Source organism: Lithobates pipiens, unplaced genomic scaffold (assembly GCF_037356315.1).
Source record: "Lithobates pipiens isolate NorthernLeopardFrog02 unplaced genomic scaffold, aLitPip1_a1.2 Scaffold_16, whole genome shotgun sequence".
NCBI classification, from domain to species: domain Eukaryota; kingdom Metazoa; phylum Chordata; class Amphibia; order Anura; family Ranidae; genus Lithobates; species Lithobates pipiens.
The window spans coordinates 595,165,098-595,187,647 of record NW_027507748.1 but is presented as its reverse complement, the minus strand read 5'-3'; the positions used below and the strand labels follow the sequence as shown (position 1 = coordinate 595,187,647).

The 22,550-nt window shown below is 46.1% G+C and overlaps 1 protein-coding gene across 1 annotated transcript in view; it reads left to right on the top strand.

The window, feature by feature from the left end:
• LOC143983849 (polyunsaturated fatty acid lipoxygenase ALOX15B-like) overlaps nt 1–22,550 on the top strand; it is a 112,677-nt gene that overhangs the window by 36,561 nt on the left and 53,566 nt on the right. Inside the window, exons 5-6 of the mRNA XM_077483949.1 lie at nt 8,165–8,268; nt 18,192–18,364. Of these exons, the coding sequence (XP_077340075.1) occupies nt 8,165–8,268; nt 18,192–18,364 (277 nt within the window). The remainder of the gene's footprint in view (nt 1–8,164; nt 8,269–18,191; nt 18,365–22,550) is intronic.

Sequence of the window (22,550 nt, the reverse complement as noted above, 5' to 3'; positions counted from 1 at the left end):
GCTTCCTTTCGTTACAATCCACAAAATCAGAGGGAAATTTATTTTCATCTGGATGTCAGATGTCTTAATTAGAAAGTTACTTTCAAAGGTCCATCTATTAGTTCCCCCCCCCCCCCCCCCCAGTCATCTTCCAGGATGGCTTACAGAGAAGGGCTCCTCTCACCTAGCACAGGAAACATATGATCCACATTACAGCAGCACATATGCCTTAGCCCCTCAGTATTTGTTTCCTCTGGCCAGACTGGAACTCCAAACAGATGTTTATTTTTCCGTCCTTTGTGCTAAATGGCAGGGGCCTCCCGATGTCCATACCCATGGCAAACGGGGGTAGTACTTCTGGGGTATGAGTCAGTTTGGGCCACCCAGTGACCTGAGAGCCGTCTGGGGTGAAATTAAGGGACCCCCTCTCCCAATTGAGTTGTAGCCTCAGTGAGATCTGTGAGGAGTGGAGGAGGTTGAGTGGGTCCATCTAAAATGGCATAGCAGGGTGTTCTCCTAGTAGAGGCACACGCCTCTGTATGGTCCGGGTACTTTTTGTGTGCTGTTTACAGAGATCTTCATGTGCAGGCCTTCTCTCCTCAGCATGTGGCTCATGCTGGTGGCGTGGTGTGATGAGGTAACTTCCAGGACTGGGTGACGGGAAGTGACCTGGCAGAAAGTCCAGTGGCGGCCAACTTGGTACTCCCATTGAAGCCTAGCTGGGGTCAACAGGGCTGTGCCGGAGGGTGGCATCAGATCCTCAGCGCCGCTCCGCATTCTCCACACCTCCTTATATAAGGGACCAAATAGCAAGATGGTGCTGAAGGCTTCCAGGAGCATGGCGACGGCAGGATCCATGGAAGCAGGTCTGGAGGCACCATCTGTTGATTCAGGCCCTAAGGTAAGAAAATGGGGGGCGGACTACTCCTTTGCTTTTCTTATCCTCTTGTGGGGGGCACAGGGGGTGTTGTCTTGTAGGGCCTGTTTTTGTTAAGCTTGGTGTAGACAGATGTCGCACATACTAGCATAGCCTCTGGTAGTGGGTACTTTATTTAAAAAGGTTCTTGGATTAGAATTGTTATCCACAGGGTGTTTTTGTTATGGGTATTGTCTTCAGTGGAAGCAATGTGCTGGTGTTTGTCATTTGATTCATTTCAGGACTAAGCCCAGAGATGGCAAAAGACACCCAGAAAATGCCTTGGGGGTGGAAGAAAAGTGCATGTTAGGACTGTATATAGACAAGCTCATCAAAGGTTCTGCAGAGGAAACGGGAACTATTAAAGGCTATAAACGACACCCTGGAGCTGGAGGACTAGGAGTTGTCTGTACGTGACCTTTTTATATGCAGGCCTTCAGCCTTAGCAGAGCAGAACCTTTCCGGTACATATGTCCCTAGAAAGACAGTATATGGAGGAAACCAGAGAAGGGAAGTTTTCTTCCCTAAGAATTTGAAAAGGTTTCTCTTTAAAGAGCAAGATACAATGTTGTGGGAAAAGTGCCCCAGACTGGACGCTTCCCTATCTAAAGTTTCAAAGGGTTCCTTTGAGGACTTGGGCACCCTAAAGGAGCCAATGAACAAAGGCGGAAGGTTATTTAAAGAGGGCGTGGGAAGCCTGCTCCGCTAGCTTTAAGCCAACACTAGCCACTACATGCATGGAGCATATGCTTGATTTATGGCTTAACCACTTTCAGACCGGACCACTTTTCTGGCTTAAGACCAGACCACTTTTTGCGATTAGGCACTGTGACGATTTAACTGATAATTGCACGGTCGTGCATCGTGGCTCCCAAACAAAATTGACGTGTGGGTTTTTGTTTTCTCCCCCCCCCCCCCCCCCCACATAGGGAGCAATTACAGAGTGGCAGGAATTTGTTTGAACATCCCTTTCACATGACACCTGCAAGAAAAAAACCCCACATCTTAGCGTAAATACGCCTTGTGACTGGCTTTCTACTTAGAGTATCCACTACTCTGTCCGATAGGCACTTCTCTCGCAGGTTCTGCCTTTCAAGAGCCAGGCCATCAGCCTGAAGAAGCTGGGGTCTGGGTGGCAGACTGGACCTTGAAGAAGGTCCCACGAACAGGTAGGTGCAGAGGCGGGGTTATGGATCAACCCTGTAAGGGTGGAAACCAAGAGCCCCTTGGTGGCCCAAGAATTATTAGAATCAAACTGCCTTCTGAGAGAAACAACAACTTCTGAAGAACTCTTGGATCTTGGGATCACATGGCCTGTCTGTGGAGAGGCTCTCCTGGAGATAGGGGCCCACAGCCTCTTCAGAGCGCAAACCTTGCTAGTTTGTGTGAGTGATCTGATGCAGCCAGACTGTGACCAGATTGGAGAGATCTGCAGCCAGAGGGGGTTCTTAATTGAGCAGATGGTGTTGCTCTTCTGAAGGATCTTAAGGGGTTACAGCAGTAGTTTATGAACATACAAAAGCAGATATATATATATATATATATATATATATATATATATATATATATATATATTTTTTTTTTTGTATAAAGTGAAGTCTTCCTTTAAAGCTGGGAGCCTAACAAACACTGCTGACAAATTCTCCTCCCCGTCTTCTGGAGAGGTGTGGTAACTGCTTACACTATGTAATCAGGTTCTCACCTGAGGCTTAACACAGACTCTCTGCTCATATGCTGAAGACAGGAGTCTGTCGCTAAAAGCAGGAGCCCTGGGCATGTAAAGTATTATGGTACTCTGCATCAAGGGCTGATCCTTGTGGTGACATTGTTTTCTTTTGTCAAAACTATTCAGCAAATACCAAAACTTGTTTCTTAAAGCACCTCTGCTTTGTGCTTGGCACACTTGACTTCCAGTGTACCACAAGGGTACCAAGGTTTCCACCCCTAGGCTCTGGGAACTAGTCATGCCACTGTCATCCTCTCCAGAGATGCCTGACATGGCAAACCAGGGTGAGTTATTAGAAGCAATTGGTGGTGCATCTGCTTCTCACACTTCAGCTCCTGTATACATGACTGAAGATTCATCTGCAGAGGAAATGGCTGATCTAGCTTTACAATCTAAGGTCAAATTCTTACAAAAGTGAAACAAAACCAGAGCACAACTATCAGATGCTTTCAGCATCTGGGGTGGCTACCAAATCTGGGGAAGTCGCAGTTGGTACCTACTCAAAGTATAGTATTCCTAGGATACCTAATAGACTCAACTACATCCAAGATTTTTCTAATGAAAGCAAAAATGGCAAAGATAACTGTAGAGCTGAGCAGCCTCTGTGTATGTACAGAGTTCTCCATCCAGGGTATGAGGGTTCTTGGTTTGACAGCAGCTATTCCAGGAGTCCAGTGGGCACAATTCCATACTCTAGTACTTCAGGCGTTCATGCTTTGTCTGGGATGGAAGGAAGGACTCTCTTCAGAGGCAGACAGATCCCATAGGAAGTTAAACTCTCAATAGTGGTTGATCCTTGCAAATTTCTCTGCAGGTTGACTTTGGTCCCAACACAACCCTCTGGCGGTCACCAAGGGTAACAGCGGTCAAGGGTGGGGAGACCATTCAGGCACACAGAGGGGTCTGGAAAAGTTACATCAATTAGCTGGGAGATTTGGTCTTGGACAGAATGGTGCTTTAATCGAACAGGAAGTGGTAAATCCCACAAATAGACCTTTTTGCTACAATGCAGAGCAGGGAGGTGGAACAATTCTCTCTACAGAGAGCATCTCAGTCTGGGCTTAGATGCCCTATCCCAATCATGGGAGGTAAATCTGGTGTTTGCATTACCACCTCTTGCCCTCATTCCAAAGATTATCCAGAAGATAAGTGTTGAGCATGAAGCTTATCCTGATCACACCATTCTGGCCAAAGGTCTTGGTTCTCAGGATTATTAAAACTCCATCTCTGAGACTGGTCAAGAGACTTCTTGCATCCATCAGCTGTCAGTGGATCTCAAAGTCAAGGAGGTTCCCTCCCTGGGACTTATCCACTGTTTTGCAAGGTCTTTGTAAAACAGTTTGAGCCAATAGACAAACTGCTCATAAAGCTCTTAACCTTGAACAGTGATTTTGGTGGCCCTAGTCTCTGCTAGGAGGGTTGGTGAGATACAGGAGCTTTCAGTAATTGAGCCCTTCTGCATCTTGCAGGACAAGATTATCCTCTTGCTGGATCCTGCATTTCTCGCTAAAGTACTGTCTAACTTCCATTGGTTGGTAGAGATCATGATACCATAATTTTGCAGAAATCCTGTCAGGAGATGCTTGATCGCCTACATAGAGCGCACCGAGGAATGGCTATATTCCACCAGCCTGTTTGTGGTGGTTGCAGGTTCAAACAGGGGTAAAAGGGTATCTAAAAAATACCATCGCAAGGTGGATGAAGTAGGCCATCGTGGAGGCATACAAAGCATCATCCCGGACACCTCCATTAGGGATAAATGCTCATTCCATGAGCGGTTTCTACTTGGGCTGAAAGGGCAGGATCGTCTACCCTCCAGATTTGCAAGGCTGCAACCGGTCCAGGTTTCAGATGTTCATAAAGCATTACAGACTGGATCTGCTTGCCAGCCAAGACCAGTCTTTTGGCAGGAAAGTGCTGCAGGCTGTGGTCCCACCCTGATCAAGTAGTCCTATTTTGTCTTCTGTAAGCTGTCCTGGAAGATGACTTGGAAAAAGTGTTGTTACTTAACTACTTTCCAGGAATCTTCTAGGACAGCATCAGTTCCCTCCCTCCCTTTTTTGGTGGTTAGCAATGTAAAGCAGAGTAAAGTTAAAGCTACGCTATCTAAAGTTAATGACTGCTTATTCTGAAGCCTTTGGTTATTTAATACTGAGGGGCTAAGGCATGTGTGTTGCTTTTATGATGTGGATCATGTGTTTGCTGTGCTAGGTGGGAGGAGCCTATCTCTGTAAACCATCCTGGACGATTCCTGGAAGAAGTAGTTAACAGGTAATGACACTGTTTTCTGGCCAAAAGAGGCCACCAAGCATCTAAAGCATCCATAGCTGGATGGATTAAACATGCTATTTCCTTAGCCTATGACCAGTCTGGGTGGAATGTGCCTTAATGTCCCTCAGGACTGCCGTACCAATCACTGGCAACCTCTTAAGCAGATAAGGCCAGAGCTTCGGTGGAGCAGATATGTAGAGCCGCTACAAGGACAAGCCAGAACACCTTCCTGCGGTGTTATAGGGAGGAGTTGCTGTCCCCTCAGGGTCTGGCGTTTGGTAGGGTGGAACAACTGCTTGTCGGACATTCCTAAGGTAGGCCTGAGCTACTTGATCTTGTCTCAGGGTGCCGTCCTGGAAGACAACTTGAAGACTTCCCAGAAACACTGTTGCGTGTAACTGGTCATTTTCTAAAGGACTCTAAGGTGGACCAGTCGTCTGTAAAGGTGCCATCCTGGAAGACTTCCCAGAAATGCTGTTACCAGTAAGTGGAACTGGTAGTTTTTTGTGCTAGAAAACTTTTTTTTTTTTTTTTTTTTTGGTGAAAGGGCTAATGCTGAGTAAATAGATGCCCAACATGACAACTTTAAAATTGCATCTGCCCGTGGAAGCAAACTACAGTGCTTAAAATTCTGCATAGGTGACACTTTAAACACCTTCACAGGTTACCAGTTTAGAGTTAAAAACTTTCAACCAAACACTGCACTATACTTATAAAAATATAACACAAAAAGCTGCTAACACACCACTAGGGTTTAAAGTGTAAAGTAATCAATGCTGTATAAAAGTGTAGCGCTTCAAAAACCAGGCATGTTTATGCCATCCTTACAAAAACATCTTATATGTATAAACTTATACCTAATATATTCAGTGAAAATTCACAATGTGAAATAGTGCACATAACATATAAGACTTAGCAATTAATTGTTTATGAGATTTATAGCAATGTATGCATATACCTGTGACTATAAAGTGATTCTAAAAAGGTTTAAAATAAAAGAGAAATTAAAGTCCCAACAAGAAAATACAAAGTCTCTTGTGTATAATATCCGTGTATGGTCCACAAGTGTGCAGGAAATATCTTGCACCTCCTTCATAAAAAATCATGCATTCACCACGTGATGTTCCCGTCGCCAAGTGAATTGAATGCTTACCAGATTTGTTGGATCCACACAAATTTACATTTGGAGGATCACAAACTCATGCATATATATGCAGATTCCTTCAGCAGTGCATTTTCCAGGGGGATTTCAAATATAGCTAATCCTTTCGTGTGCTGGGAAGTACTTTATCTCCAGCCATACAAATCCATAGGAGTAGTTGAGCACATATAAAGGAAAACGGGGACCAAAATAGTGTAATTCCGTATTATATAAAAGTAATAAACTCACATGTGTACAATAGGTTAAGCGCTTAACAGTATAAAACACTGCTGTAGTGGGACCTTGACTACTGCAACTCTCTCCTTAATGGCCTACCCTTAAACAGGCTATCCCCCCCTTCAGTCTATTATGAATTCTGCTGCTAGGAATGCTTCTCACTAACCGATCCATGACTGCTGCTCCCCTCCGCCAATCCCTTCACTGGCTCCCCCCTACCCCACAGTGTAAAATTCCAAATGCTAACCATAACATACAAGGCCATTCACAACATCGCCCTATCTACATCACCAACCTCTGTAAAGATCGCCCAAATCCTCCACTCTGCTCCTCCCAGGACCTCCTGCTCTCTAGCTCCCTTGTTGCCTCCTCCCATGCTTACCTTCAAGACTTCTCCAGAGCCTCTCCCATCCTCTGGAACACCCTGTTCCAGTATATCTGATCAGCCCCTAGCCTGTTCACCTTTTAGGAGATCCCTGAAAACTCATTCAGGGAAGCCTATCCCACACCCACCTAACTGTCCCCGAGCCACCCCCATCAAATCACTCTCTGCAGCTATTGCCTTTTGTACCACCCCCTCCCCTTAGAATGTAAGCTCTACAAGCAGGGCCCTCCTGTAATTGTACTGTAAATGTGGTATCCCCCTTTACACTGTAAAGGGCTGCATAAACTGTTGGTGCTATATAAATTGTGAATAATTTTAATTTAATAAAATTTTCAGTGTTCTGCATAGAAGTCCAGACTATAGCTCTCTCCATGCTGACTGGAAGGTAAATGTCCAGCATTGCAGTAGAATTATAATGTAAACCTGTCTGTAAAGTGGTTTGAGGTTGATTTACTAAAGCTGGTGCAGCTGTGCATGGTAGCCAGTCAGCTTCTAACCTGAGCTTGTTAAATTAAAGGGGTTGTAAACTTGTTTGTGCAAAACCTGCACAGTCGAAGTATAACTTTGTTTAAAGAGTGCCCCCAAACCTGCTCTTCTGGGATCCCTTGGCGGCTGTCTTTGCTTCCTCCCGCAAGTACTTCTCACGTTTTATGCAAGCTTCCTCACATGGTGAGAAGCACTTGCGGGCGCGCTCCCTTGATACAGCCGGTGGCTATAGCTGCTCACCATCACTCGGCCCCGCCCCTAGCATGAGCCTCGTTGCATGTGATTGACAGCAGCGCAAGCCAATGGCTGTGCTGCTTGCAATCCATCCACTGCAGCCAATCAGCGGCAAAGAGGACGTTGGGAGAGCGTGGCACTTTCGAGGGGTCACGTAAGTAAAGCGGGGGGGACTGGAAGCGCCGGTACTGTGAAATGTTTCACCCTAACTCATAGAATGCATTAAGGTTTAAATATTTACCTTTACAACCCCTTTAAGCTTTGGCAATAAAATCTGGAAGCTGATTGGTTTCTATGCAGAAGGGAGCCTGATTTTGTACTCTCCAGCTTTAGTAAACCCTATGTCTGTTTCTGTAGTCCAGCACCTGGCTACTGAAGTCTAGTATGCGTTAGAGAACAATAAAACAAATGCGTTCTACATGTCAAATTCATAATGTCTTTATAATTGACTAACATTTTACAAAATTGTTATATTGGAATGCACATGTGTTTAAAAATATGGTTGGCATACGTCTGGTGCTCCTCACTGAGGGATTTTAGGGCCATAACCAGCCAAACAATCTTTTTGCCCCAGGGTAAGGCGGCTTAACTTCCCTGGTGTCCAAACCTCGGGATGGCTGTTACCTGGCATGTCTGGTTTATTGGCTGTTGTCTATGGTCTGGTAGCTCTGCCTCTTCAGATAAAATCTGCAAGGAAAGGCTGGATATTGTGTGTAATTTACAGGGTACAGACTTCTGTTTACCCTGTATCCATCAATAACACTGGTATTAATTGTTTTTTTCTCTTAGTGGCTTAGAAGTAAAGCTGAATGGATATGCCCTAAATGCTGATTCATGGCATATCCTGGAAGACATCAAACTAGTGTCCTCCCTGCGAAGATCACAGTATTCAGGTATTGTAATTTAAAATCTGCTTCTGAATCTCTCGTATGCTTTTTGAACATGAACTCAGTAATTCAAGCTTGGTCTGTAAAACAAAGTATCCCTGAACTGCATTTTTATTTATTTTTTTCATGGGGGGGGGGGCTTGTGGTGGAAGCAACAAGTGCACCCATCCTCCCCCACATATTCACCTTCTCCTTCCCTTAACTACCCTTTTATCCAACAGGTGCAGAGTTGGCCCTGCATTAGCCTAAGGCCTCATGCACACGAGACGCAGTTAAACACGCGTTCAGATGCAGTTGGACAGTTTTTTCAACTGCCCCTGAACTCATTCAATGTTATCCTATGTGTCCATGCACACAGTCTCGTTTTTTCCGTTTTTATGCAGTTGCGTTTAATCTCGTTTTTCCAGAAGCAACAAAATGCGTTCAGAAGCAAAAATTTCCAAGTTTCAGACGCTAAACGCGGCACCCGCGTTTAGCCGCGTTTGCGTTTATATGCGTTTTTAAAGGTGACCTTTTTTTATTTTTAGATAAAAATCTCAAATTATTGCAAATGATGAAAAACCATTAGAAAAATATTTTAAACAATTGCAATTGCAAGTGGACAATCCACAACTTGTGGCAAGTGACATGGCAGGTGGACAATCCCCAACTTGTGGCAGGTGGACAATCCCCAACTTGTGGCAGGTGACACGCTAAATACAAGTACACTGCAGCTCTCACAGCTGCTGCTACTCACTCTGGTCTCAAAAAATTGCTGAAATAGTTAATAATACTGTTTTTTTGAGCTGGGGAGGGTCTATGATGTTAGCTTAACTAAACGCTTCTAGACCCAAACGCGGTAAAACGCCACTAAATCGCGGTAAAATGACCAGTTACACTTACCGGTAACGTCTTTTCTAGGAAATCTCCCAGGACGGCACACCTGAGAGATGACTGGTCCACCTGACAGGAAACGCAATCAACAACAAATTTAAAAGTCCCCACCCCTCCCTCAGACCCTCAGTTATGGTAAAGAAAATCCCACACCGGTGTCGGAGGGAACATTCTGTGAGGAATCAATATACCACACCAATAAAACAAGGGTAGGGAAGTAGGCCTGCCGTCCTGGAAGATTTCCTAGAAAAGACGTTACCGGTAAGTGTAACTGGTCATTTTCTCCAGTCATCTTCCAGGACGGCACACCTGAGAGGATAAGCAAGAAGTACAGGCCTACCTTTTAGGGCGGGACCACCGCTTGTAGGACCTTCCTGCCAAATGCCAAATCCTGAGGGGATAACAGTTCCACTCTGTAGTGCCTCAGGTTCTATGGCTCGTCCATGTTGCTGCTTTGCAGATCTGGTCGATTGAGGCGCCTGCCCTTTCTGCCCAGGAGGTCGCTAGGGATCTGGCTGAATGCGCCTTAAGGCGGGTTGGTACTGGTTTACCCGCCTGTCTATAAGCGATGCATATGGTTTGTCTAACCCATCTAGCTATCGTTGTTTTAGATGCTTGTAGACCCTTTCTCTTCCCTGAGAAGGTGATCAATAAATGACTGGATCTCCTAAAGTCTCTCACCCTTTCTAAATAGACTAGGAGACAACGCCTGACATCTAAAAAATGGAATCTTTCCTCTTCCTTATTCTTGGGATTCTGGCAAAAGGACGGGAGAATAATCTCCTGTGTTCTGTGAAATAATGAAGCCACCTTTGGCAAATAAAGAGGATCCTGAGTGAGGATTACCCTATCCTCTAGGATGCGCAAAAACGGCTCTTTAATCGACAGAGCCTGTATATCACCCACCCTTCTGGCCGTAGTGATGGCCAGGAGGAAGGCCAACTTAAATGATAAAAGTCTAACAGAAATTTGAGCCACCGGCTCAAAGGGCCCCCTTGTTAGGGCATCTAATACCAGGGACAGGTCCCATGGAGGGCAACTAACCGACCTAACTGGGACTACCCTTTCCCTGGCCGACAAATCTTTTTATCAGCGGTTCCTGTCCTAGCTTCCTATCAAAAAACACGGACAGGGCTGCCACCTGGACCTTTAGGGTGCTAACTGCCAACCCCTGGTCAACCCCCTCTTGAAGAAAGTCTAGGATGGTAGGTATCATCTGGAGAGCCCCCTCCTTAGACCGCAGCCAGTGGGAGAAGACTTTCCAGACCTTTGCATAGATTTTTCTGGTGACGTCTTTCCTACTGAGAAGAGTATCACTCTCTCCGAACAGCCCCTGTCGTGGAGTATTTCCCTCTCAACAGCCATGCTGTCAGAGAGAGACGACTCGGGTCGGGGTGAAAGATTGGACCCGGACTGAGTAGATCTCGTTGCAGCGGGGGAGCTATCGAGAGACTGAATGGTGGGGAACCAAACTCTCTTGGGCCACCAGGGTGCTATCAGTATCAGGTCTGACCTTGAGTAGGTTAATTTCTGTAGGACTCTGGGGAGAAGTACTAATGGGGGGGAAAGGCATAAGCCAGCCTGAAATCCCACACCTGTACCAGAGCGTCTATCCCTTCTGCTTCTTGATCCTTGTAAAGGGAGAAAAACCTGAGTACCTTCGCATTCCCTCGGGAAGCGAACAAATCTATTTCTGGCTTGCCAAAATGACTGCACACCAAGAAAAATTTCTTTGCTCAATGCCCATTCCCCCTGAAGGATGGGCTGTTTGCTTAGAAAATCTGCTTGCAGATTGAGTGAGCCTTTTATATGAATCGCTGACAGTGAAAGGACCTTCCTTTCTGCTTTCACAAGGATCTGCTGTGCTAACAGTCTTAGTTTGTCCGACTTTGTCCCCCCTTGGTGGTTTAGGTATGCCACCGTGACTAGGTTGTCTGAAAGGACCTGAACCTCTCTGTCCTGCAGTTCCTCCCGGAAATAGTCTAGGGCTTTGCCTACTGCCAGAAGCTCCCTGAAATTGGAAGATTCCCTGGCCTGGCTGTAGTTCCAGGGCCCCTGGGTATATCTGTCTCCCAGATGAGCCCCCCAAGCGCTGGCATCCGTGGTCAAGACCAAAGGGTTTATCTGGGACCAGGGGCGACCATTCACCAAATTCTGTGGGTCGAGCCACCACTGCAGAGAACGAGATACCTCCTCTGTGATGGGTACTCTGTACTCTAATGTTTCTCTTTTTCCTCCCCATGAGGCAAGTAGGAAAGTCTGAAGCTCCCGAGAATGGAGTTGTGCCCAGGTTACTGCCGGAATGCAGGCCGTCATGAGACCCAGCAGTCTCATTATATATCTCAGAGAGGCTTCTCCTGTTTCGAGAAGGGTGACAACCGCATTCTGGACCTTCTCTCTTGGTAGGAATACCTTCTGTGCCTGCGAGTCTAACAGGTAGCCCAGGTATAGTTTGGATTGAGATGGAGTCAGTGAGGACTTCTCCCGGCTGACCATCCAGCCCAAGGTCTCCAGAGTTTCTAATACGATGTCTGTCTATTACTGCTTGCCTCTGATCCACACTGTAGATCAGCAAGTCGTCCAGGTAGGGTATTAACCCTATCCCTCGCAGATGTAGATATGCTACTACTTCGGCCATCACCTTTGTGAATACTCTTGGACTTGCCGCCAGCCCAAAGGGAAGAGCTCTGAACTGCCAGTGTTGTACTCTCTGCTGTATGCATACTGCGAAGCGTAGGTACTTCTGGTGTTCGGGAGCAATAGGTACGTGTAGATAAGCGTCTTTTAGGTCCAGGGTGACCATAAAGACTCCTCTCTGCAGATGTTTTCTTACTGAGTAAATACTCTCCATCCTGAACTTTTTGTGAAGTAGGTAACGGTTGAGTCTTCTCAAATTTATTATCAACCGAAATTTGCCTGAGGGTTTTGGAACCACAAATACGTGTGAGTAAAAACCCTGGGCAAGCTGACTGGTTGGTACTGGAGCAATAACCCCTTGCTCTGCTAGCTCCCTTAGATTTTTCAGTAACCCTTCTGCCTTGGTTGGGTCCCTGGGAGGAAAAGTAACCAGAAACTCCTGTGGGGGATGAGTCTGAAATTCCAGTCTGTACCCCACTTCTAAAAGATTTAAAATGTATGGACTCTGCGTAATCCTTTCCCACTGGGGAAGAAAGTCGCTGCGTCTTGCGCCTACCTTTACGGTGGCGTCATTTGCCTTCTTTCTGAGAGGCTCCAGAGCTGGAGAAAAGAATTGCACTTTTTTCTTTTCCTTTTCCCAAGTTCCACTTCCTCCTTTGTTCAGCTTTCCCCTTATGATGGGTCTTTGAGTAGGGGCCTCGAAAAAATGTCTTACCCCTTTCCCTCTTGGGCCTTACCGGGAACTTCTTACCCTTTTTAAGTAGATCGGGACAAAACCTGATCTAGGCCTGAGCCAAACAGCAGGGAACCTTCAAAGGGGATGCCGCATAGGCGAGACTTGGAAGTAAAATCTCCATCCCAGGTCTTTACCCATAGGGCCCTCCTGGCGGAGTTCAAAAGTGCTGCTGCTTTAGCTGTGGTCCTAACAGTCTCCACCGCTGCATCTGCCACATATGCTACCGCTCGACTGATTACCTCCAGCGAGTCTACAATTTCTTTAGTCTCCCTACTGCGGGAAGCGTGATCCGTTAATTTGCCAAGCCAGGTGTCTGCATTCCTGGCTACACAGGCGGAAGCTAGAGCCGGCGCCATTGCTGCCGCATTCGCCTCCCAGGCGCTTTTGAGTAAGGTCTCCGACTTTCTATCCATCTGATCCTGGATATTTCCAGAATCTTCAAAGGATAAATCGGACCTCTTAGATACCTGCGCTAAGGCTGCATCCAAGCGAGGAGCTTTAAAAAATTTCTCCTCTTTAAAGGGACACCTTCTTTTCCAAGCTTTCAGTTTGAGAAGCTTGCGTTCAGGTTCCTTCCATTCTCTGAGGATTATCTCCTTCAGAGACTGGTGGATGGGAAAGGTTCTAGTCTGCAACCTTCCTAAACCTCTATATACTCTGTCCTGCGCTGAGACTTGAGCAGAGGGAACCTGGATATCTGAGGTGTAAATGGCTTTTAATAAACCTTCCATGTCCTCACTCGAGAACAAAAGTCCCCCAAGTTTAGCCTCCCCCTGGCTATCTTGGTCTGAATCTTCCTCTCCAGAACTACAGTGTGGGACCTGACCTTCCTCCACCTCAGATAAAAGGGAGACTTGGCCCTGGGAACTTTCCGCATAAGATGTGGAAAAATTTTCTTGTAACTGAGTAGTCTCTCTCTTATGGTACCTCCTCCAAACCCTTCACTAGGGTAGATTGAAAAGATTGAAGGGTGGCCAACATTTCTGCTTGTAAGGCCCTACATTCTTTCACGACCTGAGTGGTCTCCTTGCCTGCGAGTTTGATGATACATCGATCGCAGAAAGGTTTGGTGTGGTCTTGTGCTAACTTAGAGTTACAATACCCACAACGCCTGGACTTTGAAGTAGCCTTTCCCTTAGACCTAGCAGCTGACCCCTGGGCAGAGCTTTCGGTCCCTGGGAATAGTCAAAAACAGACAATTAGCTACACATGTCCTAAAAGGGGCACAGGAGCTCTACCCCAGAGTACCCTGCCCCTAAACATAGTTGGATCACTCACCCCCAGTGGCGACCTCAATGGTTGTCTGCTCAGACGGACCTTCCACTTCCATGGCGATTTGCTGCCCTGCAGGATCGCTGGACCAGGTACAATCTTGAGCGTCCCCTTGTTGTCTTATAGGTGCTGCCGAAAAGAACGTTTTACCGGAAGAGGAGACTGGGTGCTTCACGCCGCACCCGCTCTGTTTAAATAACGCGCCGATCGGCGCCATCTTTAAGAGGTCCGTCGTCCGGAAACGACGTAGGCCTCTTCCGGTCCTGCGCCCTGAGGCTGGAACGCACGCCGGTGCGTCCAGCCGCCCCAGAAACACCCGGCTTCCGGAAGTGACGCCTCTGGACTTCCGGACATGCGCCGTAGTGCTGGAACGCACGCCATCCGCGTTCCGCACTACGGAAGACAGCAGCTCACCTCACTCCACCAACGACTTGTTGAAGGTAGGAAAAAAGACAAGGAATGAAAGGGGAATAGCACTACTGGGACAACTCCCCTGTCCCACGAGGCTGTTAACAAAGCTCCCTAAGGAGGCCTTGAGTGAGGGTTACCCCCCCCCCCCAAGTATTCCCTGGGGGTTACAAGGGAGCACAACAGACCCTGTCTGCTAAGTCCCAGGAAGAAAACCTCACAAGGAAAAAACGGGGTCCCAGACCCCATAACAAAAAAGTTAAAGGGAAACTTGGTTTCGCTGCCATCCTGTGGGAAACACAATCAAGAACTAAGGGTCTGAGGGGGGGTGGGGACTTTTAAATTTGTTGTTGATTGTGTTTCCTGTCAGGTGGACCAGTCATCTCTCAGGTGTGCCGTCCTGGAAGATGACTGGAGAAAAATCGTGGCAAACCGCGCGTTTCTAAACGACTGTTTCAACATGTGTCCAGCAGCGTTTGCATCTGCGTCTCGTGTGCATGAAGCTTAATTAGGGTGTGTGTTTGTTTTTTTTTTTTTTTTTTTTTTGTTTTTTTTTTTTTTGTTATCCACCCCCATCCTCACAAGTGAGGTGGATGGAGTAATCTTACCCCCCCCCCATACCAGGGTTTCCTATTTTGACAAGATGCTCTGCTGTCAATAGAATACACTAATGCAGATGCTGATTGACAAGTCTTCCAACATGTTCAACAGAAGTTAATCTAAAAATCAACTACTGTCAAATGAAGGGCTACACATGGATCAAAATTCAGCCTGTTGCTGAACTGACAAAATTTTGATCCATCTATAGCCAGCTTAGAGGAAGTAAACCCTGATGAGTTTACTTCCTTTCATTCCCTGCAAAGGCAAAGCATAATGGACTACTATGCATCGCATAGTAGTCCATTATGTCACTTGCCTGACACAGGAGCCAGTGAAGTCACCGCTGTCCCCTGTAGTCCGGCGCATCCATCTTCTCGGAGTCGCGCAGCTTCGCTGATGTCATTTGGTGAAGCTGCGATGACTTCACTCCTGCGCATGCGCAGGGAGCTGATGCGGCATCTTCGTTGTGGACGATGCCGCGCTCAGTGCGCCGATATCTACGGCGCATGTGCTGTGAACAGCGGTGCCTGTCTTCAGGCAAATATCTCCTAAACTGTATAGGTTTAGGAGATATTTCTTGGACCTACAGGTAAGCCTTAATCTAGGCTTACCTGTAGGTCAAAGTGTGTTTGTAAGGGTTTACAACCACTTTAAGCTTGCATCTTTAAAGCGGTAGTAAACTCCCATCTCTGGCTTTTACCTATAGGTAAGGCTTACTTATAGTTAGTGTAAATATATCCTAAATGTGCGCTATTTACTATACATGCAGCCAGTGACATTGTTGGCGCATGTGCTTTAGAGTCCTGTGCTATAAATGGTGGCTCGTAAAAGTGACATCATTGCGGCTGTGGCCAGTCACACAGCCAGAGTATGCAAACCCAAAAGGAAGACCAGGTAAAAAATGGAAGCGGTGGCCTTTTCATTAAGGGCGCATGCGCCGCCCCCTCTATCCATGCCACCCCCTATATGGTTAATGGATAGGTTCATGCATGGCATGGTTTATTTTGAAGCACCTGATTGGAGCCATGGGCTTCAAAATAGGGTACAGAGCATTGTGCTCAATTCCCACCCAGGTGTTTTGAAAATCCAATGCATATTCAATTTTCTAACACTGAATTGCCTCTCTGCCAATCAGGAAGTGTGGAGCTAATGCCCATTTCCTGATTAGCTAAAAGGTCAGGCAATCCTATTGGAGGAGTGGGATGCATGGCGGAAGGCACCATTAGCCAAACCACAAAAAAAGAATGCCACTGAACATGCTGCCTGCTTCATAGATGGGGTAAGGGGAGGTTTAAGGTAAGTTTAACATAAAAGGATATCTGAACTGGAGAGTGCAGGGAAGGGCAATCTAGCAGCTAAGAGGCACAAGGAGCTCAGCTATGGGGAGATTGGAGGAACTGTGTGTGTGTGTATATATGTGTATGTATATGTATTATAAAAAAAAAAAATTCTCTTGAGATTAAGGGGGATATAATCAACATGTACAAATACAGAAGCGGTCCATATAGGGAACTTGGTTTACAATCACTTTAAAGTGAATAAGTCAACATCCTCAGACAACTTATACTGTTCAGATAGTAGATAACACAGGCAGCTAATTGCTGCCTGTGAAAGTGTACTTCTGTAATTTCAATGAAAATCACTTTTTTTCGTAAATGACATCATGCGTGATTGCGCAGTATGATCTTTCATTAATGGCATGTAAAGTGTACCGTTAGGGAATTCCCTGCATGTCAGGAGATTACTGTGAATGAGCTTCCCCTCTGAGTGGCAGAGGAGAAATCTCGTGATTCTGCAGATTCTCTTGTTCCTGATACTCCCGGTGCATGCGTGAGGTTTTAGAGTAAGGGTGAAAGTGACAGTTTCGGTAAACTTCTACAAAAAAAATGGCACGGCCAATACTTAAAAATGAAGAGACCCTAAATAAGTTATATACAGACCTTGTTTTAGGGCCGATTTCAATAGCTTATCCTTTAATGAGCTACTGAATGTTTAAATTTTTTGGGGGGGGGGGGTGGGGGGGGGGGGGGGGGGGAGTATCGGCCAGGGTTTACTTCCTCTTTAAAGTCGTCAGAGGACAAGGGGATACTCTTTACGTCTGGAGGAAAAATGTAATCTCCAAATATGGAAAGGTTTCTTCATAGTATCGGATGTGGAATAGAATCCCTCCAGAGGTGGCTCTGGCCAGCTCAGTAGATTGCTTTAAAAAAGCCTGTGGTTTTTTTTTTCCTAGGTGCACATAACTAAATACTAACATTTATAGGGAAAGTTGATCCTGGGAATATCCGATTACCTCTTAAGGGAATCAAAGGGATCTATTCCCCTGTCACAAGTGCATATGCTTTGCAGGGGCGGCATACCCGTGCCATCTGTTCAGAGGTCTGTGCCTCGGTCTGTAACTGACATCATAGTGGCTAGGCCAGTCATATGGCCGGAGCACATGAACCTGGAAGGAAGGCTGAAGACAGAAGCCCTGTCAGTGGTGACAGTGCACCACTAGAGGTCTTCTTTCTAAGCTAAGTATTTCGTAATGTGCTTGTACACAATGCATACTAGCACATTTTGCAATTGTCTTGCAGGGTTTAAACCCTGAAATTTACTACAGCTTTAAATCAGATTTAAAGGCTAAATATACAATATTACAGTCAATGTATTTTGGAAGAGGCTTGCTGAGTCTCTTCAGTAATAAAATACTGTTGAACCATTTATGAACAAAATGTAATAGACAAGGAATTGTGTACTTGGATACACGTTAATCAATGGAAAGTGCTGTTTATTGCAATTGAGGACTCACTACAGACATACTCCACTGATCTACTTCACTATACTACAGTAAAACTGCACTAGCACACTTCAATATACTGCAGTAAAAATGTAATTCAATATACTGCAGTAAACCTACCCAGATACACTAAAGTTAAAATAGTCACACTACACTCGTGCTGCACTCACTATATACACACTACACTGACACTACACTCACAATAGAATAACAATGGCACACTAACTCGCTAGTAGCAATGAACAATGCCCTTTTTCTATCTCCACTCCAATATCACACTGCAAATGGCTGCTCTGGGAAGGAACCTTTTTATTGTGGGGTGGGTCAATGAGCCACGATTAGGCACAGTCATTCCTTTCTCCAATCATGGCTCTGACAGTGTTCTGTGCCCTGATTGGGCAAAGCCTTCATTGCTTCAGCCAATCAAGGCTTCCAGTGCAGCATGGAGTTTTCCCCAAATGGGCGAACAACCAATGTCAACTCGTGCTTGGGCCGAGCCATTCGCCCAACACTACTGGTGAGTGTTCCTGCCTTTTTAGTTCTATTTTAAGCCACTTGTACACTTGACAACCCACTAGCTGCTGCTTTTATGCATCAATTTTTAAAACTCTTGTATTTCAGATATAGTGAGTAAGATATGGAAGGAGGATTCTTTCTTTGGAAGCCAATATCTGAATGGACTCAACCCCACGATGATCAAGAAATGTGTTCAAGTTCCAGGCAACTTCCCAGTTACGGACCACATGGTGGCCCAATCCCTGGGGGCTTGCACAAATCTACAGAAAGAACTCCAGGTGAAGTTATCTGGCGTGTAGATAAGATTTAAATTCTACAACCCCCAATTCCCCAAAAAGTTAAAACCCTGTGTAAAATCTACATAAAAAAAGTGTTTCAAGTATCAAACCCATTTTATTCACAATAGAAAACACATTGAATGTTTAAACTGAGAATGTACCACATTAAGGTAAATTTGAAATTAATGGCAGCAACACATCTCAAAGCTTGAACAGGGCAACAAAAAGCTGGCATAGTACAGTGGGTCAAAAAGGTATTTAGTCGGCCACCAATTGTACAAGTTCTCCTACTTAAAAAGATGAGGCCTGTAATTGTCATCATAGGTATAGCTCAACTGACAAAATGTGGAAACAAATCCAGACCATCATATTGTCTTATTTTTTTTTTTATTTTTTTTTGTTTTAAAGAATTTATTTGCAAATTATGGTGGAAAATAAGTATTTGGTCAATATCAAAAGTTCATCTCAATTCTGTTATAGCTCCTTTGTTGGCAATGACAGAGGTCTAACATTTTCTGTAAGTCTTCACAAGGTTGTCGCATACTGTTGGTATGTTGGCCCATTCCTCCATGCAGATCTCTTCTAGAGCAGTGATGTTTTGGGGGTGTCGCTGGGCAACACTGACTTTCAACTCCAAAGGTTTTCTATGGGGTTGAGATCTGAAGACTGGCTAGGCCACTCCAGGACCTTAATGCTTCTTACAAAGCCACTCCATTGCCCGGGCGGTTTGTTAGGGATCATTGTCACGGTGAAAGACCCAGCCACGTTTCATCTTCAATACCCTTGCTGATGGGAGGTAGTTTGCACTCAAAATCTCACAATATACATGGCCCTATTCATTCGTGTACATGGATCTGTCATCCTGTTCCCTTTGCAGAGAAACGGCCCCAAAGCATGATGTTGCCACCCCCATGTTTCACAGTATTTGTGTTCTTTGGTTGCAACTCGGCATTCTCCTCCAAACACGACCAGTTGTTTCTACCAAACAGTTCTACTTTGGTTACATCTGACATTCTCCCAATCCTCTTCTGGATCATCCAAATGCTCTCTAGCAAACCTGATGGGCCCAGACATGTACTGGCTTAAGCAGGGGGGACATGTTTTCCACAGCAGGATCTGAGTCCCTGGCAACATAGTGTTACTGATGGTTGCCTTTGTTACATTGGTCCCAGCTCTCTGCAGGTCATTCACTAGGTCCCGCTGTGTGGTTCTGTGGTTTTTGCTCACCATTCTTGTGATGGTTTTGACCCCCACGGGGTGAGATCTTGCGTGGAGCCCCAGATTGAGGGAGATTATCGTGGTCTTGTGTGTCTTCTATTTATTGCTCCCACAGTTTTTCTTCACCCCAAGCTGCAAGCTTATTGCAGATTCAGTCTTCCCAGCCTGGTGCAGATCTCCAATTTTTGTTTATGGTGTCCTTCAACAGCTCTTTGGTCTTCTCTATAGTGTAGTTTGGAGTGTGACTGTTTGAACTTGTTATCAAGATACCTGTCCACAACCTCAAACAGGTGCCATTAATACAGGTAATGAGTGGAGGACAGAGGAGCCTCTTAAAGAACATACAGGTCTGAGAGCCAGAAAGCTTGTTTGGAGGTGACTAAATATATTCCACCATAATTTGCAAATAAACTTTCAGAAATCAGTGTCTGGATTTGTTTTGACATTTTGTGTCATAGTTGAGGTATACCTATGGTGACAATTGGAGGCCTCATTTTTTTAAGTGGGACAACTTGCACAATTGGCAGCTGACTAAATACTTTTGTGCCCCCCTGTAAGTGATGCTAACAAGGAAGAACATTTTACAAATTGGGTTATTGGCAACATGTCGTAACATGATTGGGTATAAAAAAAGCATCTTGGATGAAGTGTTTAAATACTTCAGCCCCGGAAGACTACTCAATGACCAGAGCACTTTTTACAGTTTGACACTGAGCTGCTTTAACTGATAATTGCGTGGTCATGCATTGTTGTACCCAAATTCTATTTTTGGACCTTGTTGGTGGTTTGGTCCTAGGGACACTCTCCTTAGGAGTATGGCTTCGCATTTCTTTTTAAAAAGGGAGCTGGAGTACTGCAATGCCCAGCAGGCCCTTTGTGCAGTAAGCCTGAGGAACTGCAATCCCCAGCATGCCCCTTCAGCCCCTCGCCAGTTCAGCAGAGTGTTGTGCCTTCCAGTCTTCTCCTCTGCTAATGGAGGGGCATTGGGGGGCACTAGTGACAAGTTGAGGAGCCAGTTAGTGCTTCTTCAGGCTCCCAGGTGGAGTCATAGGGAGCAGGGTTGGGTGGTGAGCCCTCTAGACCCTCCTTGCTCCAAGCTTTCCCTTGAGGGGGTGGAGAATCTCTTGGGAGACATCTGTACCTCCCTGGGAATCCAGTAGAGGAAGCTGCTATTGCTTCATGACCAGATGTATCAGGGCTTTGGGAAATGGTAGTCCCCAACCCAGGAAGGTCTGGTGGAAGCCATCAATTGTCACGATCTGGGTAGGAAACGCTTCCTTTCAAAGGCCCTGTAGCCTAGGTTTTCTTTTTATCAATTAACTTTTTATTCTTTCAAACAGTGAATTACACTTCATGCATTACTGCATCACATTAAATCGGCAAGAAAATAGGAGTCCTTAGGGACCTCCCGCCCAATGGCCCATCACAGGGAGCCCCCCGGGGCCGGCACAGACCAGGCCGGGTCGGGCTCCTCCGAACATCCAGGCCGACCCTGGAGTTAGAAAAGTGGCGTTGCCCATCATAGGGTCCAGTAGGGTAGCCCAATACTTGGGTATAAACATCTACAAACAATATTAACTACTCATTCCAATCGTTATCTTCAAAGCAGCATTCTAGAGGAGCAATGAAGCGCATGAAAGCGCAAGCCAGAGAATAGAGGCAAACAAAAAGGAATAGTAAAACTGAGCGATAAGGAGAGGGAAAAAAGAGAAAACAAAGGCGGGGACGATAGGAGATGGGAAGGGTAAGGAAAGGGGGAGAGAGAACATATCGAATGAGAAAAAAGGGGGAGGGAGTGGGGAGGGGGAGGGTAGGGGAAGGGAAGAAGGGGCAATCGCTGTGTGGTCCCTGCCTTCGATCAGAGTTCCTTGGGCTCCAGACCGCATCATGGGCCTCGAGCCGGTCCTGTATCCTGGCGGTCATTTTCTCCATCAACTCAATGTCCTTGATTCTAGTATGGAGTGCACCGAGAGCGGGGGGCAGCACCTTCTTCAAATGTAGGGCTATTGGACATCTCGCCGCTGTCAGAATGTGTCGTGACAATTTCTTACGGGACTTCATCAGCTTAGGGAAGGGAATGCCCAACAAGAAGGTCTTAGGATCCAGGACCACTGGCCAATGCAAGAGATCAGACAAGAGGTGCCGGACCTCTTCCCAGAAGGGAATTATAAGGGGACACTGCCAAAAAATGTGGAACAGCGTACCCCTGTGGGCTAAGCACCGCCAGCATCTGTTGGAGGTGGTGGGGTAGATGGAGTGAAGAACGTCCGGGGTCATGTACCAGATAAATATAATTTTGTACGCGTTCTCCCTGTAGAGCGTGCGTAGAGAGCTTTTTTGAGGCCCGGGACCATATCGTCTGCCATTGTTTCCCCGTGAGCTCCTCGCCCAACTCCTCCACCCACTTGAGCATATAAGTGTTTGCCTTTTAAAGCTATAGGGGGCATTGAGTATTTTATATATAGCAGATATCAATCCCCTTTGCGCCGTGCCCTCTAGGATTATGGTCTCAAAAGCGGAGGGCGGGGAGAAGCGCAGGTCAGAGGCTATGGTCTGGGCGTAGTGTCGTATCTGCAGATAGCTGTAGAAGCTCTGTCTCGGGAGGTTGAATTTGGACTGAAGGTCAGCGTATGACGGCAATCTCCGATCTGGGGTCCACCAAGGTCCCCAGATGGAAAAGATTCCGGGATGACCATGGATGGGACATCGCATACGTCAGGCTATCTGGCATCTTAGGGTGATATAGGAAGGACGTCAGGAGCGACGTATCCAAAGACAAGACATGTATCTTAGATAGCTTGTGCCATAGGCCCTGTAAATGAGACATAGTTCCCAGTAATTGGGCCTGGGGAACCAGTACTGCCGCACTCCAGAGCATACTATTAGGGTGAGCCGGGGCCAACCAAAGATTTTGGATTTCCATCTGTTATATGACCGCTGAGTGAACCAGGAGGTCACCGCACGGAGC